We start from the raw sequence: 20,282 nt of genomic DNA, 5'->3' as shown, positions 1-20,282 counted from the left end.
GGCAGTTGGATAGCAAATGTTAGAGAGGTGGTTTTGTCCAGGACTGTAGGACAGAATGTGAATGGGACCTTTTCCTTTTAAGGAAGGTGACTCACCAAAATGGATAGTGTAGAGTATCTTATTTTTATATCAATACATGAAGCCAAGTCATATTAATACATAATGAAACAACTCTGATTATACATGTTGATCTGTAAGTTTCATCTCTGGGTAAAGCAGTTTACGATTTGAGGCAAACTTAACCTGGTCTAGTGTTAACTTGATTATTTTTTGGAGAGATTGAAGTGTGTGTGTGAAAGACTTAAATATCCAGTTCCGATCAGAAGGGGATGATGCTATTGTTGAATTGTTGGTCATGATATTGTAGAATATGATGTAGCACAGTGAGAGTCAAATATGATGAGAGGCTCCAATCATTTAAGGGAATGGCTAATAAGAAAGTATGACAGTCTGGAATTTATAATAGAGACCCTTGATGGTAACTGTCAGTAAACTGGGCACATCACAACTGAGTGCCTAGCAATCAGGATCTGAGGTTGTTTCTGTTTGTTATTTTGTACTGGTACTGTTTGCTAGATCTAGTAGAATCTCCTTGTGATGTTAACTAGACTCCAATTTAGTGACTGACGTGCTGGGCGTATATTCACATAAGTCACTGAAGTTGACAGGACCGGCTAAGAGAACAGTTAATAAAGCACATAGTATTCCAGGCTTTATTAATAGTAACAAAGAATACAAGAGCAAGAAGGTTATGCTAAACTTGTATAAAACACTGGTTTGGCCTCAGCTGGAGTATTGCGTCCTATTCTGGGCACCACCCTTTAGGAAGGATGTGAAGGCATTACAGAGACTGCAGAAAAGATTCATGAAAATGGTTCCAGGGATGAGGAACTTCAGTTACATAGATAGGATTTGAGAAGTTGTGACTGTTTTCCTTGTAGAAGAGAAGGTTCAGAGTAGATTTGCTAGAGGGATTCAATTTCATGATGGGTCTGGACCAAGGAGATGGGGAGAAACTGTTCCCATTGGTGGAAGGAACAAGAACGCGAGGGCACCAATTTAAGATAATTGACAAAAGAAGCAAGGAAGACATGAGAAATTTTTTTCTCACAGCGTGTGGTTAAGGTTTGGAATGTGCTGCCTGTGTGTGTGGTGAAGGCAGATTCAGTCAAGGCACTCAAGGTGGAATTGGATTATTATCTGAAAGGGAAGAATGTGCAGGGCTATGGGGAGAAGGCAGGGGAGGGTACTGGAAGGATTGCTCAATCAGAGAGCTAGCGCAGACACAACTGGCCTCCTGTGCTGTAACAATTCTGTGACGCTCTGATATCTGAATAGTTCAAGACATTTGCACCTAATAAAATAATTGGCACTGAAGATTCTGAATGGAGAGTCTGGGCTCCAAGGGAATCTCCATGGCCTGGTTCAGCTGCTTTTAGCTGGCGCAGTAGATACTCTGTTTAATTTCTAGTCTTTGTAGCCTACTTGTCATCCAGTAACATCTGTTTCCTTGTTTCAGGAGGAAGAGGCTCGCCGTCCAGGGGCAGCTGGATTCGGTGGCTTCCCAGGTTTGTTTCCCTGTGCCTTTCTTTGCTCGCTGTGTAGAGAACAAAGAATGAACATCTCAACTCCTGGGGACTGCTGTTTTATGGCAGCTGGGAAGAATGTGACACCTGACCAGGGACTCTCCTCATGCTGCCATTCTGGGCAAATCCTTCCACTCAAATCCCTTAATTACAATCTGCCCTGAACATTTTAGAAAAAAAACATTGGTTCATTAAAATGGGGGGGGTGGAAAGAGAGGGGTGTTGGCAATGCCAACACTCCCCTGAGCGACCAGATGCTCTCTGTAGCCAGTGGTTGCTGCACAGAAATTGTTCTGTTTTCTTCCATTGTTAGCTTCCCTTCTAATATTAGTTTGTTAATGCCCATTTTGAGTTGGTGACCTACCTTGGAAATATCAGTACTGTTGTCCCTTGAAGGGATGCACTGGATTGTGTCCCTGCGGTGCCAGGTTTGCCTTCCTGTATTCTATTAGCAACTGATCACAAACTGGCACCCTCGTCAAGTCAGATTCTGGATCCTTCTCCTCTGGTAGCAATGTGAACAGCCTGCCATTATTCCATTTTAAAGATTTTGTGTTTTTCCGTATCCTTTGGCTGACTTTTACTGGGCGATGGTTTCAGGAGGGCCCAGCAATATTCCAATTATTCGCCAGAAGTGGTTGTTTTTCGTTATACTGTCCCAGACAATGAATGTTGGCATGCTATTCAACAACAGAGGGCATCACAACCAAGCCTTCCCTTTTTCTTACCCAATGTCATCATGTATGTGCACTCTCCAGCACACGTCAGGGGATCTGGCAGGTTATGGCCCAAACAGCTTGACCTCCAGCCTTGCTGGTCCAAGGGTGGCTGAGACCAGCCATATTTAGTACTGCTGCCTCAGTTCTGATCAGGTCACTGGCACAAACCAGCCAGCTCCTACATCAGCTATTTTATGGCTTGTGAGTGAGACAAGCAGTGAATGCAGAATTTAAGGCACTTTAGTGCCTACAGTTGGAGAAGACTTCCAATTCATCTGAACTGAATTTAAACCCAGGATAATACTCTGTTCCATTGCAGTCCTGGCTGTGTGACAATTTAAAATGGTCTTTGTGAGCTTCTGTCAATCACTTTCTTTGAATTATCCCCTAGTCCCCTATATTGTGGCTTCCCATAGATGTAGGTTCAATTGCAGCTCAATCCCATCAGCCATGGAGAGGGGCCATTGTATCTATACTGCGCCAAAGAGGTCATTGTATTTGTACCACTCCATAATCACCTTATCCTTCAATTCAGCATCACCCTTAATTACATGGTGATTTTTTTCCTATCATCAGGTGGTGCTGGTGGTTTTCCAGGAGGAATGCCTGGGATGGCAGGAATGCCTGGTCTAAATGATCTACTTGGTGACCCAGAGGTGCTTGCAGCTATGCAGGTAAACTATAGCAAGAATTGTCAATCTCACCATACAAACTTGTATACAGTGGCTGATCATTAATGCAGTGTACAGTAGACGCTCACTAACACAGTCAGGGTCAACACTGCGATGTACACAGTAGTTGCTCACTAACACAGTCCGGGGCAGCACTGTGATGTATACAGTAGCTGGTCATTAATGCGGCCTGCTCAGCATTGTGCATGCAGTAGCTGCTCACAAATACAGTGAAGGCCAGACTGTGGTGTATACAGTTGGCCACTAATACAGTCAGGGTCAGCACTGATGTATACAGCAGCTGCTCTGTAATACAGTCAGGGTCAGCACTGTGTACAGTAGCTGCTCGCTAATACAGGCAGGGTCAGCCCTGTGATGTATACAGTAGTTGCTCACTAATACAGTCAGGGTCAGCAATGTGATGTACAGAGTAGTTGCTCACTGATAAGCCAGGGTCAGCACTGAGTTTACATTAGATGCTTACTAATCCAGTCTGCTCAGCACTGTGTGTACAGTAGCTGCTCGCTAATACACTCAGGGGTCAACACTGTATACATTAGATGCTCACTAATACAGTCATGGTCAGCACTGCAATGCATACAGTCAGGGTCAGCACTGATATATACAGTAGCTGCTCACTAAAACAGTAGGGGCAGCAGTGTGATGTTCACATTAGCTGCTCACTAATCCAGTCTGCTCAGCACTGTGTCTACAGTAGCTGCTCAATAATACAGGGGGCCAGCATGGTGGTGTCTACAATAGCTGCTCACTAACAGAGCCAGGGTCAGCACTGTTCTGAATACATTAAGGGTCAGTGCTGTGATATATACACTAGCTGCTCACTAATTCAGTCAGGGTCAGCACGGTGATGTATACAGTAGCTGCTCACTAATACAGTCAGGGTCAGCACGGTGATGTATACAGTAGCTGCTCACTAATACAGTCATGGTCAGCACTGTGATGTATATAGTAGCTGCTCACTAATACAGTCAGGGTCAGCACGGTGATGTATACAGTAGCTGCTCACTAATACAGTCAGGGTCAGCACTGTGATGGATACAGTAGCTGCTCACTAATACAGTCATGGTCAGCACTGTGATGTATATAGTAGCTGCTCACTAATATAGTGACGGAGTTGGGTATTCACATCCACAATTAGAAAGGAGCTCACTGATGACAAGTTTTGACAAGTCAGGACAACAATTTGACCTCCACAGGATTTATACAGTGCCAGGCATCATTTGGATCAGAGACAACAATGGTTGAAGTAACACGATTAAAACTGAATTCCTGTACTGCACCCCCATCACAGTGCTGACACAGACTGTATTACAGAGTAGATACTGTATAGACCACAGCGCTGGCCCTGACTGTATTAGTGAGCAGCTACTGTATAGACCACAGCGCTGGCCACGACTGTATTAGTGAGCAGCTACTGTATACATCACAGTGCTGACACTGACTGTATTAGTGAGCAGCTACTGTATACATCACCGTGCTGACCATGACTGTATTAGTGAGCAGCTACTATATACATCACCGTGCTGACCATGACTGTATTAGTGAGCAGCTACTGGATCCATCACAGCACTGACCATGACTGTATTAGTGAGCAGCTACTGTATACATCACAGTGCTGGCCACGACTGTATTAGTGAGCAGCTACTGTATATATCACGGTGCTGACCATGACTGTATTAGTGAGCAGCTACTGTATCCATCACAGCGCTGACCATGACTGTATTAGTGAGCAGCTACTGTATACATCACAGTGCTGGCCACGACTGTATTAGTGAGCAGCTACTATATACATCACAGTGCTGACCCTGACTGTATTAGTGAGCAGCTACTGTATACATCACCGTGCTGACCCTGACTGTACTAGTGAGCAGCTACTGTATACATCACAGCGCTGACCATGACTGTATTAGTGAGCAGCTACTGTATCCATCACAGCGCTGACCCTGACTGTATTAGTGAGCAGCTACTATATACATCACAGCGCTGGCCACGACTGTATTAGTGAGCAGCTACTATATACGTCACAGCGCTGACCCTGACTGTATTAGTGAGCAGCTACTATATACATCACAGTGCTGACCCTGACTGTATTAGTGAGCAGCTACTGTATACATCACCGTGCTGACCATGACTGTATTAGTGAGCAGCTACTGTATCCATCACAGCGCTGACCATGACTGTATTAGTGAGCAGCTACTGTATCCATCACAGCGCTGACCCTGACTGTATTAGTGAGCAGCTACTATATACATCACAGCGCTGGCCACGACTGTATTAGTGAACAGCTACTATATACGTCACAGCGCTGACCCTGACTGTATTAGTGAGCAGCTACTGTATACGTCACCGTGCTGACCCTGACTGTATTAGTGAGCAGCTACTGTATCCATCACAGTGCTGACCATGACTGTATTAGTGAGCAGCTACTGTATCCATCACAGCGCTGACCATGACTGTATTAGTGAGCAGCTACTGTATCCATCACAGCGCTGACCCTGACTGTATTAGTGAGCAGCTACTATATACATCACAGCGCTGGCCACGACTGTATTAGTGAGCAGCTACTATATACGTCACAGCGCTGACCCTGACTGTATTAGTGAGCAGCTACTGTATATGTCACCGTGCTGACCCTGACTGTATTAGTGAGCAGCTACTGTATCCATCACAGTGCTGACCATGACTGTATTAGTGAGCAGCTACTGTATCCATCACAGCGCTGACCCTGACTGTATTAGTGAGCAGCTACTGTATCCATCACAGCGCTGGCCACGACTGTATTAGTGAGCAGCTACTATATACATCACAGCGCTGGCCACGACTGTATTAGTGAGCAGCTACTGTATACATCACAGCGCAGACCCTGACTGTATTAGTGAGCAGCTACTGTATACATCACAGTGCTGACCCTGACTGTATTAGTGAGCAGCTACTGTATCCATCACAGTGCTGACCCTGACTGTATTAGTGAGCAGCTACTGTATACATCACAGCGCTGGCCACGACTGTATTAGTGAGCAGCTACTATATACATCACAGCGCTGACCATGACTGTATTAGTGAGCAGCTACTATATACATCACAGTGCTGACCATGACTGTATTAGTGAGCAGCTACTATACACATCACCGTGCTGACCATGACTGTATTAGTGAGCAGCTACTGTATCCATCACAGCGCTGACCATGACTGTATTAGTGAGCAGCTACTGTATCCATCACAGCGCTGACCCTGACTGTATTAGTGAGCAGCTACTATATACATCACAGCGCTGACCCTGACTGTATTAGTGAGCAGCTACTATATACATCACAGCGCTGGCCACGACTGTATTAGTGAGCAGCTACTATATACGTCACAGCGCTGACCCTGACTGTATTAGTGAGCAGCTACTGTATACATCACCATGCTGACCCTGACTGTATTAGTGAGCAGCTACTGTATCCATCACAGCGCTGACCCTGACTGTATTAGTGAGCAGCTACTGTATACATCACAGTGCTGACCCTGACTGTATTAGTGAGCAGCTACTGTATCCATCACAGTGCTGACCCTGATTGTATTAGTGAGCAGCTACTGTATACATCACAGCGCTGGCCACGACTGTATTAGTGAGCAGCTACTGTATCCATCACAGTGCTGACCATGACTGTATTAGTGAGCAGCTACTGTATCCATCACAGCGCTGACCCTGACTGTATTAGTGAGCAGCTACTGTATCCATCACAGCGCTGGCCACGACTGTATTAGTGAGCAGCTACTATATACATCACAGCGCTGGCCACGACTGTATTAGTGAGCAGCTACTGTATACATCACAGCGCTGACCCTGACTGTATTAGTGAGCAGCTACTGTATACATCACCGTGCTGACCCTGACTGTACTAGTGAGCAGCTACTGTATACATCACAGCGCTGACCATGACTGTATTAGTGAGCAGCTACTGTATCCATCACAGCGCTGACCCTGACTGTATTAGTGAGCAGCTACTATATACATCACAGCGCTGGCCACGACTGTATTAGTGAGCAGCTACTATATACGTCACAGCGCTGACCCTGACTGTATTAGTGAGCAGCTACTATATACATCACAGTGCTGACCCTGACTGTATTAGTGAGCAGCTACTGTATACATCACCGTGCTGACCATGACTGTATTAGTGAGCAGCTACTGTATCCATCACAGCGCTGACCATGACTGTATTAGTGAGCAGCTACTGTATCCATCACAGCGCTGACCCTGACTGTATTAGTGAGCAGCTACTATATACATCACAGCGCTGGCCACGACTGTATTAGTGAGCAGCTACTATATACGTCACAGCGCTGACCCTGACTGTATTAGTGAGCAGCTACTGTATACGTCACCGTGCTGACCCTGACTGTATTAGTGAGCAGCTACTGTATCCATCACAGTGCTGACCATGACTGTATTAGTGAGCAGCTACTGTATCCATCACAGCGCTGACCATGACTGTATTAGTGAGCAGCTACTGTATCCATCACAGCGCTGACCCTGACTGTATTAGTGAGCAGCTACTATATACATCACAGCGCTGGCCACGACTGTATTAGTGAGCAGCTACTATATACGTCACAGCGCTGACCCTGACTGTATTAGTGAGCAGCTACTGTATATGTCACCGTGCTGACCCTGACTGTATTAGTGAGCAGCTACTGTATCCATCACAGTGCTGACCATGACTGTATTAGTGAGCAGCTACTGTATCCATCACAGCGCTGACCCTGACTGTATTAGTGAGCAGCTACTGTATCCATCACAGCGCTGGCCACGACTGTATTAGTGAGCAGCTACTATATACATCACAGCGCTGGCCACGACTGTATTAGTGAGCAGCTACTGTATACATCACAGCGCTGACCCTGACTGTATTAGTGAGCAGCTACTGTATACATCACAGTGCTGACCCTGACTGTATTAGTGAGCAGCTACTGTATCCATCACAGTGCTGACCCTGACTGTATTAGTGAGCAGCTACTGTATACATCACAGCGCTGGCCACGACTGTATTAGTGAGCAGCTACTATATACATCACAGCGCTGACCATGACTGTATTAGTGAGCAGCTACTATATACATCACAGTGCTGACCATGACTGTATTAGTGAGCAGCTACTATACACATCACCGTGCTGACCATGACTGTATTAGTGAGCAGCTACTGTATCCATCACAGCGCTGACCATGACTGTATTAGTGAGCAGCTACTGTATCCATCACAGCGCTGACCCTGACTGTATTAGTGAGCAGCTACTATATACATCACAGCGCTGACCCTGACTGTATTAGTGAGCAGCTACTATATACATCACAGCGCTGGCCACGACTGTATTAGTGAGCAGCTACTATATACGTCACAGCGCTGACCCTGACTGTATTAGTGAGCAGCTACTGTATACATCACCGTGCTGACCCTGACTGTATTAGTGAGCAGCTACTGTATCCATCACAGCGCTGACCCTGACTGTATTAGTGAGCAGCTACTATATACATCACAGCGCTGGCCACGACTGTATTAGTGAGCAGCTACTATATACATCACAGTGCTGACCATGACTGTATTAGTGAGCAGCTACCGTATACATCACAGCGCTGACCCTGACTGTATTAGTGAGCAGCTACTGTATACATCACAGTGCTGACCCTGACTGTATTAGTGAGCAGCTACTGTATCCATCACAGTGCTGACCCTGATTGTATTAGTGAGCAGCTACTGTATACATCACAGCGCTGGCCACGACTGTATTAGTGAGCAGCTACTATATACATCACAGCGCTGACCATGACTGTATTAGTGAGCAGCTACTATATACATCACCGTGCTGACCATGACTGTATTAGTGAGCAACTACTGTATACATTACAGTTCTGACCATGACTGTATTAGTGAGCAGCTACTATATACATCACCGTGCTGACCCTGACTGTATTAGTGAGCAGCTACTGTATACATCACCGTGCTGACCCTGACTGTATTAGTGAGCAGCTACTGTATACATCACAGCGCTGACCCTGACTGTATTAGTGAGCAGCTACTGTATACATCACAGCGCTGACCCTGACTGTACTAGTGAGCAGCTACTGTATACATCACAGCGCTGACCCTGACTGTATTAGTGAGCAGCTACTGTATCCATCACAGTGCTGACCCTGACTGTATTAGTGAGCAGCTACTATATACATCACAGTGCTGACCATGACTGTATTAGTGAGCAGCTACTGTATACATCACAGCGCTGACCATGACTGTATTAGTGAGCAGCTACTGTATACATCACAGCGCTGGCCACGACTGTATTAGTGAGCAGCTACTACCTACATCACAGCGCTGGCCACGACTGTATTAGTGAGCAGCTACTATATACATCACAGCGCTGGCCACGACTGTATTAGTGAGCAGCTACTATATACATCACAGCGCTGACCATGACTGTATTAGTGAGCAGCTACTGTATACATCACCGTGCTTACCCTGACTGTATTAGTGAGCAGCTACTATATACATCACAGTGCTGACCACGACTGTATTAGTGAGCAGCTACTGTATACATCACTGTGCTGACCCTGACTGTATTAGTGAGCAGCTACTACATACATCACAGCGCTGGCCACGACTGTATTAGTGAGCAGCTACTATATACATCACAGTGCTGACCCTGACTGTATTAGTGAGCAGCTACTGTATACATCACCGTGCTGACCCTGACTGTATTAGTGAGCAGCTACTGTATACATCACAGTGCTGACCATGACTGTATTAGTGAGCAGCTACTGTATACATCACAGTGCTGACCCTGACTGTATTAGTGAGCAGCTACTGTATACATCACAGTGCTGACCCTGACTGTATTAGTGAGCAGCTACTGTATACATCACAGCGCTGGCCCTGACTGTATTAGTGAGCAGCTACTATATACATCACAGCGCTGGCCACGACTGTATTAGGGAGCAGCTACTATATACATCACAGTGCTGACCATGACTGTATTAGTGAGCAGCTACTATATACATCACAGTGCTGACCCTGACAGTAATAGTGAGCAACACAGTCATTTACAGTAACCGCTAACTAATACAGGCAGGGTCAGCACTATGTATGCAGTAGTTGCTCAGTAATACAGGCAGGGTCCGCATTGTGACGTGTACAGTAGCTGCTCATTAAAACAGTCCGCGTGAGCATTGTGTACACAATTGCTGCTCACTAAAACAATCTGGGTTAGCACTCTGATGTATACAGTAGTTTTCCACTAATACAGTCAGGGTCAGCACTGTGATGTATACAGTAGCTGCTCACTAATACAGTCAGGGTCAGCACTGTGATGTATATAGTAGCTGCTCACTAATACAGTCAGGGTCAGCACTGTGATGTATATAGTAGCTGCTCACTAATACAGTCAGGGTCAGTGTGATGTATACAGTAGCTGTCATTAATTCAGTCTGCTCAGAACTGTGTATACAGTAGCTCCTCTAAAATACAGTGAGGGTCAGACTGTGGTGTATACAGTTGCCCACTAATATAGGCAGAGTCAGCACTGTGATGTATAGAGTAGCTGCTCACTGATACTCTGTCCAGAACCTGCTGCAGAGCAGCAGTGTGTGTTTTGTGGTCTTGTTTCGTCTTCTCAGCGTAGTCATGCAGTACTTGTTCTGTTTCCCCAGCCTCTCAAATGCCTGTCAGTAAGGGACGTTTAGGATCCTATCAGATGCCGTGTACCATCTGTTGGTTTGTTACAGGCCAAGGAGCAGCACTTGGTTGGGAAATGGGCATGTTTTCACTGCCCCTAACCTTCCTGTTTTGCAGGTGGTGATTCATACTAGACCATGCCTCCACATGAAGTTGCTTACTCTTTACATCCTCGTATAGTCATTTTCACATGACTTTGTCCAGAGTGTGTTTGTTGTGATTTGGTGGGGTGGGGGGGGGGGGTGGGTTTTTTTGCCGAGAAGAATTGAATCAACGCCGGGGTTAGTGTGTGCGCTAACCCCTGTGGAGTGATCTGGAGTGGGAGTTAGAAATTCCAGGTTTGGTATTACTCTGAGGCCACTTCTGATTCCCTCTACCACTTCACCTGAGATCTGTTAACTTACCACAGGTAAGGGAACAAAGCTGGGCCCTTGTTCAGTACTACACAGCGTGCTGCCATCCTCTTTCAGCTTTAGGGAAGCTGGAAGGGTTAACCAGAAAATTTTGACACAGTCAGCCTTAAACATCATGTACGTGCCTTCGACATTTCTTTCATGTTTAAACATTATTTTGAAATGCTTCTCTCTGCAGGATCCTGAAATAATGGCAGCATTTCAAGACGTGGCCCAGAACCCAGCTAACATCTCAAAATACCAGAACAACCCGAAGGTGATGAACTTTGTGGGAAAACTGTCATCTAAATTTGGAGCCAAGCCTTAAAGAGGCAGATCACTGAATGTTCCAAATAAAATCCTAATTAAACTTCCTCTCCACCCCCCATGCACTATCCTGTATCTATACCTCCCAATGTGCAGAGTAGCCTGCTATATTTTTGAGTCTTTCTTAAAAAAAATTTGATTTGTTTTTTTTTGGAATTAAACAGTAAAAATCGTTGCTCATGCACAGAAACACTCATGCTGCTTGATGTCTGCAGTAACCCAGGTCTGGAAACAGGTTGTGTGACTGACACTCAAAAGACAGGGAAGCTTGAATCTTCACTAACAAACTCGGGGGGCATTTGATTCCTTTACTATTTTAGCAAACCAACTAACGCTAAAGTCAATGGTTTAAAATGGTAGAGTGGGGAATTTAATGCAAACACGTTAACTGGTTGTAAAAAGAAAAACACAGAATAAAATCTGTGCACACGTGTGTTGTGTGTGCATTCAGCCCTTGACATGTTTCTAATCTATCATTGGCACAAACAAGCAGTTTCCTATTATGGCATGGTCGAAAAGGCAGCAGCCATATTTTTTGCACCCATTTTAGATTTAAAATGTGATTGACCCTTGATGCTGTAGCAGATAAGTGATTTAGCTAATTTCTAAGGGACTGTAAATGAGAATCTATGGTAAGGTGCTACTGGGGAAAGGTGGCACTCCCCATAGGAAATTCATGGTATTAAGTTGGGGAGGGCACTTTATCACCCATCCTACCTAATACTAGACAGCTGAGTCTTTGGTTATGAGCAGCTCATTCCCTGATGGACAGTGTTAAAACCTTAGTCTATACTACTCACTGGGGGGGGTTGGGCGGGGGGTGGAGAGAAAGAGAGAGGTATAAATATGTAAACTTTTACATTGGTGATAGGGCAGCTCCTTGTTCAGAGTTAAGTATCCTGTCCTTCCTTCCCTGCTCTCCAAAACAGAATGATCTGTGGTTTCAAATATCATCAACATTTATTCAAGAAACCTCTCCTGCCATCTGAACTAGCAGTTTCTGGAGTCTGCTTGGGCTGAGGAGAGTTTTAACAACTGAAGTATGTTTTTGGGTTGGTTCCGAAATTGTTCTCTGTCACTTGTCTGTGCACCAACCCCCCCACCCTTTGAACAGCATGTGTTAAAGTTAGGCAGAATGGGGGGAAGTAAATGCAGAGAACTTCTAGTCTCAGATTGTCTGACTTGGATGAGAAAGAAAGCAGGAAATAGAATGCCCAGTAGTATTCCTCTCCAAAAGAGGCAAAAAAAAAACGCTTTCAACTTCTTTAAAGTTAGATGCTGCAATGGGAGAGCTGGGTAATTGGGAGATCAAGCGATTCCTTAAATTCTGCTCACAGTGGCTACCAACACAGTTGGACAGGCCTGGTTGAGTGATTGTTGAATACATCTCCAGGAGGAAGACAGCTAGAACGGTTGAAAATTATTAGGGCAACAAACCATCCTGGTCTCTTGCACATTTCCCACTGCTTAGCTAGAGGGATGTTAGCAACAGCTTGGAAGAAACTTTCACTCTAGTACTATGCACACGATGGGCTGAATGGCCTCCTCTGGTGCTATAACGACTCAATGACCAGGTAATAGGCACTGAAACCAGGATTAAGCAGCAGGGACTTGATGAAAGAATTAAGAAATTGAGGCCGTGCGATCTCTCAAGCCTGTTTCTTGTCACTGGATGTTCAAAAAAATCATTTCTCTCTCTCCTTGGATGTTTCTCATTCACTGGGTTGTGTTGCACAGATGTACTTGGTCAGCAATACCATATTACTGGACCAGCGATAAGCCCAGACCCGATCTGGTTCCCCATCCAGGGTCCCCCCTCCTCCCCGGCCCCCAACACACACTGGCAGCAGAGGCAGCCAACAGGAAACTGCCATTCCTGGCACCAGTTACAGCCCACCTATAAATCCACCCTCATGCTCTGGGTCAACTTAGCAGAATAGCACAAAACCAGAGATTAATTCATCAATGGAGTGTTTTTTTTTAAAAAAATGCAAACCACCAGTTTATAGATCTAATCGAATTTTCAAAACAAGTCAGTCTTGTGTACAATGCATTAAGCGACAACTCTCAAAAAGGCATACTGCAGTTTGAAGTGCGAGATATTTAAGAAAATAAACAAATAACCTTTAGAAACTCAAATGTAAGTGCTCTAAAAAGATTTTATACAACCCTCCCATACAATGCACAGATAGCAGTACTGTTCTTAAAGACCTGGCTGTATCAGCAATGTGCTAAGACCGGCCTAGGCCCAAGATCATTCTGCCACACACTACACTGGCAACAATTTCATTGTGTGGTTTGTAAAACACCACTCAAGTCTGCATCCCAAAAAAAACTGACAGATTTTTCTTTATCATCCCATTAACATTTTTTTAAAAAAAAGTATATGTAAAAAGGCATCACCTACAATAAAACCTTACATCACACCCTGTAGTGACTGCACTATGCATTCTGTACACCATGCAGCAGTTAGTCATCCCAAGAAGTTGCTTGAAAAATAATATGGTCTACATGAAAGCAGGGTCCATCCAAACTGTTCCCAAATTGGCTGTGATCTTTTAAGTGATATAACAACTTAATCTCATACTCCCCCTTTTCAGTCCACCTATAGAGCATCCTAGAAGGTACACACTCATTTCCTCTCATGTCAGATCTTTTGCCAAAAGCACAAGATTTTCTAACACCATCCACCCCCGCCACCAATGTTTTATGTGAAGTGAACGGGCTTGATAATGGTCTTTATAAACATCCCTACCTTTAGCCAGAAGAACAGTATCCACTTCCTAACTGATGGTTCAGATGTGACATGAGGGAAGTTCTAACAATCACACAGCTCCACAAAAGCATGACTTGGTGTGGCACCGGCCCACAAGGCCCAAGTTTCTGTCCTTGGACTGAGCAAAGTTGCTCTGAGGTATCCATTGTGCTGTTAAAAGTGGATCTCCTGGGATAGGCAGGGAATAAAACAATCCAAGTGCGAACCTTGGACAAGGTCAGCAGATGAGGCATGACGCTCCCCACAGTCAAATTGCCCGCTAATGCTCATGAAGGCACATATATAGAGATCAGCTTCTTAGGGCAAGGAGGACAAACATGGGGCACACAGCTGACACTGGACAAACAATACCCCAGAAAAAGGTATTGTTTCTAGGGAACAGGATGCACAGAAAAAAGTGTTAATAGTCTTTTGCAAGGACACCATAGAAACAAACAGTCCAACACTCAAGCCAGCTCCTGTAGTCCCACTAGGTTATGACACATTTGCCTTTGAATTGAGTGTTAATTAACTTATTTTGGATTGCCTAATCGCCATTTAGGGTGACGCGATCAACAAATTCCATAAAATGGGCCATTAAAAAATGTAATTTTAAAAAAGTTACTTGCAGAAAAATGTGGCAGAATTGTGGTGGTTGCTAAAGTAAATCAGGTTTAGTGACATATTTGCACTGATGGGCCATCCAGACCTCAAACCTATCGCTCGGACACAACCGGTCAGAGTGGCTTTTACAACAAACCACAGAAATCGGAATTGGCCAACAAAACCCGACCCTCGGCCACCTCGCACACAGGGTTGTGACCAGAGTACCTTCGAGGCTGCTCTCACTGCAAGGACAGGAAGGGGTTAGTTTGGGAAGAATGCCGCTCAAAGGTCCGTTAATCTCAAACTCTACAGACTGGCCTCCGTCCCCTCAGTTCACACTGACACGTCTCCGCAGTCTTGTTTAGAGGATGCCAGTCCCAGGGACCAGCACAGAGGGAATCGGCTCCACCTCCACTTTGGGCCTTAGAGCTGTCAGCATTTCTCTCCGATCAGCTTCCTGGTTTTCGGACGCCGCATCGCCGAAGGAGCTCTTGACTATCAGCGGTGAGGCTGTCACCAGCCCATGCCACTCCCTCTCCTCCTTGACGCCATCCTGCATCCTGTCGAGGTTCAGGAAAGCCGTGGTCTGTTTCTCCACTCGCTCTGGCTCCTCCTTGACCCCCTGCTCAGTGGCTTCAATGTGCTGAATGGCCTTGAAAGAAAAGACATATTCAGGTGACGGGGCAAAAGCACAAAAGAAGAAATTTAATATTGACCGGACTCTGAAATGCCCACCCCACCCTCTCCCCGGCCATTACGTCAATATTTGTAACTCCCTTTAAAAAAAAAAATGGGTCAGCCTCTTCCTGCAGCCCCCTCCTCCCAGCTGTACTGACACGTCCAGACTAAACACAGCCCCTGATCTGGGCTCAGTAGCTGATCTCAATCAGGCAGAGCTGAGGCACCACAACCAGCCTCAATCCCTGCATTAGGCACGACAGAGAAAAGTATTACCCACTTTTTGGACAAGAGTGAGCTGACAGCATCCCCCCCCTTCCTGTGCCTAATAGTGACCCTAGCACCCCCTGACCCTCTGACCCCACCATGACCCTCAGATCCCATACCTACGACGGTGACCCTCTTAATCCCCAGCTCCCTCCACCCCATGAACCCCTGGACCATAGCCAACACCCCCCCACCGCCCCCCCATACCTGTACAATGGTGTCCAAGTTCTGTTTCGACGTGGACACTGTGCTGATGACAGAGCTTGGTGCCATAGTTACCACGTTGACCTGTAGTACGCTGGGAGGCAGTGGTGCTGGCACTATGACTGTCGGGTGGTGAGTTGGGGCTGGGGGACTGTGAGCGATGGAAAGCTAACAGGGAGGGAAACAAATTAAAAAATAAAATCAGAAGAAACATCACAGGCTATAAAAACATATTCAACTGCACAAAGGGCGAGGGAGAAGCAGACAGGTGGACAGAGGGAGAGACAGACAGAGAGAAATGGGTCGATTGAGAGAGAGAGAGAGAGAGAGGCAGAGTGAGGGAGAGAGAGAGACATGCACAGAGAGAGAGACACAGGGAGAGAGAGAGAGACAGGCAAAAGGACAGAGAGCGAGAGAGACAGGCAAAAGGACAGAGAGCGAGAGAGACAGGCAGAGGGGGAGAGCGAGAGAGACAGGCAGAGGGGGAGAGCGAGAGAGACAGGCAGAGGGGGAGAGCGAGAGAGACAGGCAGAGGGGGAGAGCGAGAGAGACAGGCAGAGGGGGAGAGCGAGAGAGACAGGCAGAGGGGGAGAGCGAGAGAGACAGGCAGAGGGGGAGAGCGAGAGAGACAGGCAGAGGGGGAGAGGCAGGCAGAGGGGGAGAGCGAGAGAGAGAGGCAGGCAGAGGGGGAGAGCGAGAGAGAGAGGCAGGCAGAGGGGGAGAGAGAGAGAGAGAGGCAGGCAGAGGGGGAGAGAGAGAGAGAGAGGCAGGCAGAGGGGGAGAGAGAGAGAGAGAGGCAGGCAGAGGGGGAGAGAGAGAGAGAGAGGCAGGCAGAGGGGGAGAGAGAGAGAGAGAGGCAGGCAGAGGGGGAGAGAGAGAGAGAGAGGCAGGCAGAGGGGGAGAGAGAGAGAGAGAGGCAGGCAGAGGGGGAGAGAGAGAGAGAGAGGCAGGCAGAGGGGGAGAGAGAGAGAGAGAGGCAGGCAGAGGGGGAGAGAGAGAGAGAGAGGCAGGCAGAGGGGGAGAGAGAGAGAGAGAGGCAGGCAGAGGGGGAGAGAGAGAGAGAGAGGCAGGCAGAGGGGGAGAGAGAGAGAGAGAGGCAGGCAGAGGGGGAGAGAGAGAGAGAGAGGCAGGCAGAGGGGGAGAGAGAGAGAGAGAGGCAGGCAGAGGGGGAGAGAGAGAGAGAGAGGCAGGCAGAGGGGGAGAGAGAGAGAGAGAGGCAGGCAGAGGGGGAGAGAGAGAGAGAGAGGCAGGCAGAGGGGGAGAGAGAGAGAGAGAGGCAGGCAGAGGGGGAGAGAGAGAGAGAGAGGCAGGCAGAGGGGGAGAGAGAGAGAGAGAGGCAGGCAGAGGGGGAGAGAGAGAGAGAGAGGCAGGCAGAGGGGGAGAGAGAGAGAGAGAGGCAGGCAGAGGGGGAGAGAGAGAGAGAGAGGCAGGCAGAGGGGGGAGAGAGAGAGAGAGAGGCAGGCAGAGGGGGAGAGAGAGAGAGAGAGGCAGGCAGAGGGGGAGAGCGAGAGAGAGAGACAGGCAGAGGGGGAGAGCGAGAGAGAGAGACAGGCAGAGGGGGAGAGCGAGAGAGAGAGACAGGCAGAGGGGGAGAGCGAGAGAGAGAGACAGGCAGAGGGGGAGAGCGAGAGAGAGAGAGACAGGCAGAGGGGGAGAGCGAGAGAGAGAGACAGGCACAGAGAGAGAGAGAGACAGGCACAGAGAGAGAGAGAGACAGGCACAGAGAGAGAGAGAGACAGGCACAGAGAGAGAGAGAGACAGGCACAGAGAGAGAGAGAGACAGGCACAGAGAGAGAGAGAGACAGGCACAGAGAGAGAGAGAGACAGGCACAGAGAGAGAGAGAGACAGGCACAGAGAGAGAGAGAGACAGGCACAGAGAGACAGAGAGACAGGCACAGAGAGACAGAGAGACAGGCACAGAGAGACAGAGAGACAGGCACAGAGAGAGAGAGAGACAGGCACAGAGAGAGAGAGAGACAGGCACAGAGAGAGAGAGAGACAGGCACACAGAGAGAGAGAGACAGGCACACAGAGAGAGAGAGACAGGCACAGAGAGAGAGAGAGACAGGCACAGAGAGAGAGAGAGAGACAGGCACAGAGAGAGAGAGAGAGACAGGCACAGAGAGAGAGAGAGAGACAGGCACAGAGAGAGAGAGAGAGACAGGCACAGAGAGAGAGAGAGAGACAGGCACAGAGAGAGAGAGAGAGACAGGCACAGAGAGAGAGAGAGAGACAGGCACAGAGAGAGAGAGAGACAGGCACAGAGAGAGAGAGAGACAGGCACAGAGAGAGAGAGAGAGACAGGCACAGAGAGAGAGAGAGAGACAGGCACAGAGAGAGAGAGAGACAGGCACAGAGAGAGAGAGAGAGAGACAGGCACAGAGAGAGAGAGAGAGACAGGCACAGAGAGAGAGAGAGAGACAGGCACAGAGAGAGAGAGAGACAGGTACAGAGAGAGAGAGAGAGAGAGAGAGAGAGAGAGACAGGCACAGAGAGAGAGAGAGAGAGAGAGGCACAGAGAGAGCAAGAGAGAGAGGCACAGAGAGAGCAAGAGAGAGAGGCACAGAGAGAGCAAGAGAGACAGGCACAGAGAGAGCAAGAGAGACAGGCACAGAGAGAGCAAGAGAGAGAGACAGGCGTAGAGAGAGCAAGAGAGAGAGACAGGCACAGAGAGAGCAAGAGAGAGAGACAGGCACAGAGAGAGAGAGAGAGACAGGCACAGAGAGAGAGAGAGAGACAGGCACAGAGAGAGAGAGAGAGACAGGCACAGAGAGAGAGAGAGAGACAGGCACAGAGAGAGAGAGAGAGACAGGCACAGAGAGAGAGAGAGAGACAGGCACAGAGAGAGAGAGAGAGACAGGCACAGAGAGAGAGAGAGAGACAGGCACAGAGAGAGAGAGAGAGACAGGCACAGAGAGAGAGAGAGAGAGAGACAGGCACAGAGAGAGAGAGAGAGAGACAGGCACAGAGAGAGAGGGAGAGAGACAGGCACAGAGAGAGTGAGAGAGAGACAGGCACAGAGAGAGAGAGACAGGCACAGAGAGAGAGAGAGAGAGAGACAGGCACAGAGAGAGAGAGAGAGAGACAGGCACAGAGAGAGAGAGAGAGAGAGAGAGACAGGCACAGAGAGAGAGAGAGAGAGAGAGAGACAGGCACAGAGAGAGAGAGAGAGAGAGAGACAGGCACAGAGAGAGAGAGAGAGAGAGAGAGAGACAGGCACAGAGAGAGAGAGAGAGAGAGAGAGAGACAGGCACAGAGAGAGAGAGAGAGAGAGAGAGAGACAGGCACAGAGAGAGAGAGAGAGAGAGAGAGAGAGAGAGACAGGCACAGAGAGAGAGAGAGAGAGAGAGAGAGAGAGAGAGAGAGAGAGACAGCACAGAGAGAGAGAGAGAGAGAGAGACAGGCACAGAGAGAGAGAGAGAGAGAGACACAGAGCTGAGAGAGAGAGAGAGAGAGAGAGAGAGAGACAGGCACAGAGAGAGAGAGAGAGAGAGAGAGAGACAGGCACAAAGAGAGAGAGAGAGAGAGAGAGAGAGACAGGCACAGAGAGAGAGAGAGAGAGACAGGCACAGAGAGAGAGAGAGAGAGAGACAGGCACAGAGAGAGAGAGAGAGAGACAGACAGGCACAGAGAGAGAGAGAGAGAGAGAGAGACAGGCACAGAGAGAGAGAGAGAGAGAGAGAGACAGGCACAGAGAGAGAGAGAGAGAGAGAGAGAGAGACAGGCACAGAGAGAGAGAGAGAGAGACAGGCACAGAGAGAGAGAGAGAGACAGGCACAGAGAGAGAGAGAGACAGGCACAGAGAGAGAGAGAGAGACAGGCACAGAGAGAGAGAGAGACAGGCACAGAGAGAGAGAGAGACAGGCACAGAGAGAGAGAGAGACAGGCACAGAGAGAGAGAGAGACAGGCACAGAGAGAGAGAGGAGACAGGCACAGAGAGAGAGAGAGACAGGCACAGAGAGAGAGAGAGAGCACAGAGAGAGAGAGAGAGACAGGCACAGAGAGAGAGAGAGAGACAGGCACAGAGAGAGAGAGAGAGACAGGCACAGAGAGAGCAGAGAGAGACAGGCACAGAGAGAGCAGAGAGAGAGACAGGCACAGAGAGAGAGAGAGAGAGAGGCACAGAGAGAGAGAGAGACGAGCACAGAGAGAAGAGAGACAGGCACAGAGAGAGAGAGAGAGAGAGACAGGCACAGAGAGAGAGAGAGAGAGAGACAGCACAGAGAGAGAGAGAGAGAGACAGGCACAGAGAGAGAGAGGGAGAGAGCAGAGAGAGAGAGAGAGACAGAGAGAGAGAGAGAGAGAGAGAGAGACAGGCACAGAGAGAGAGAGAGAGAGAGAGAGA

At 47.8% G+C, this 20,282-nt stretch overlaps 2 protein-coding genes across 4 annotated transcripts in view; one reads left to right on the top strand and one right to left on the bottom strand.

The window, feature by feature from the left end:
- st13 (ST13 Hsp70 interacting protein) overlaps positions 1-11,883 on the top strand; it is a 56,166-nt gene extending 44,283 nt beyond the window's left edge. Inside the window, exons 10-12 of the mRNA XM_041178125.1 lie at positions 1,520-1,568; positions 2,882-2,979; positions 11,298-11,883. Coding sequence (XP_041034059.1) covers positions 1,520-1,568; positions 2,882-2,979; positions 11,298-11,426 — 276 coding nt within the window. The 3' untranslated portion in view covers positions 11,427-11,883. The remainder of the gene's footprint in view (positions 1-1,519; positions 1,569-2,881; positions 2,980-11,297) is intronic.
- Positions 11,884-13,566: 1,683 nt separating this feature from the next.
- LOC121271731 (transcription factor AP-4-like) overlaps positions 13,567-20,282 on the bottom strand; it is a 49,561-nt gene continuing 42,845 nt past the window's right edge. For all 3 annotated transcript variants that reach the window (XM_041177932.1, XM_041177933.1, XM_041177934.1), the window contains 2 exons: positions 15,939-16,103; positions 13,567-15,438 (listed from right to left, as the gene is read on the bottom strand). In XM_041177932.1, coding sequence (XP_041033866.1) covers positions 15,148-15,438; positions 15,939-16,103 — 456 coding nt within the window. In that variant the 3' untranslated portion in view covers positions 13,567-15,147. The remainder of the gene's footprint in view (positions 15,439-15,938; positions 16,104-20,282) is intronic.

This window comes from Carcharodon carcharias, chromosome 31, assembly GCF_017639515.1.
Source record: "Carcharodon carcharias isolate sCarCar2 chromosome 31, sCarCar2.pri, whole genome shotgun sequence".
In the NCBI taxonomy this organism is placed as follows: domain Eukaryota; kingdom Metazoa; phylum Chordata; class Chondrichthyes; order Lamniformes; family Lamnidae; genus Carcharodon; species Carcharodon carcharias.
Note: the sequence above shows the minus strand (reverse complement) of the source record. Positions and strands in the feature narration are given on the sequence as shown.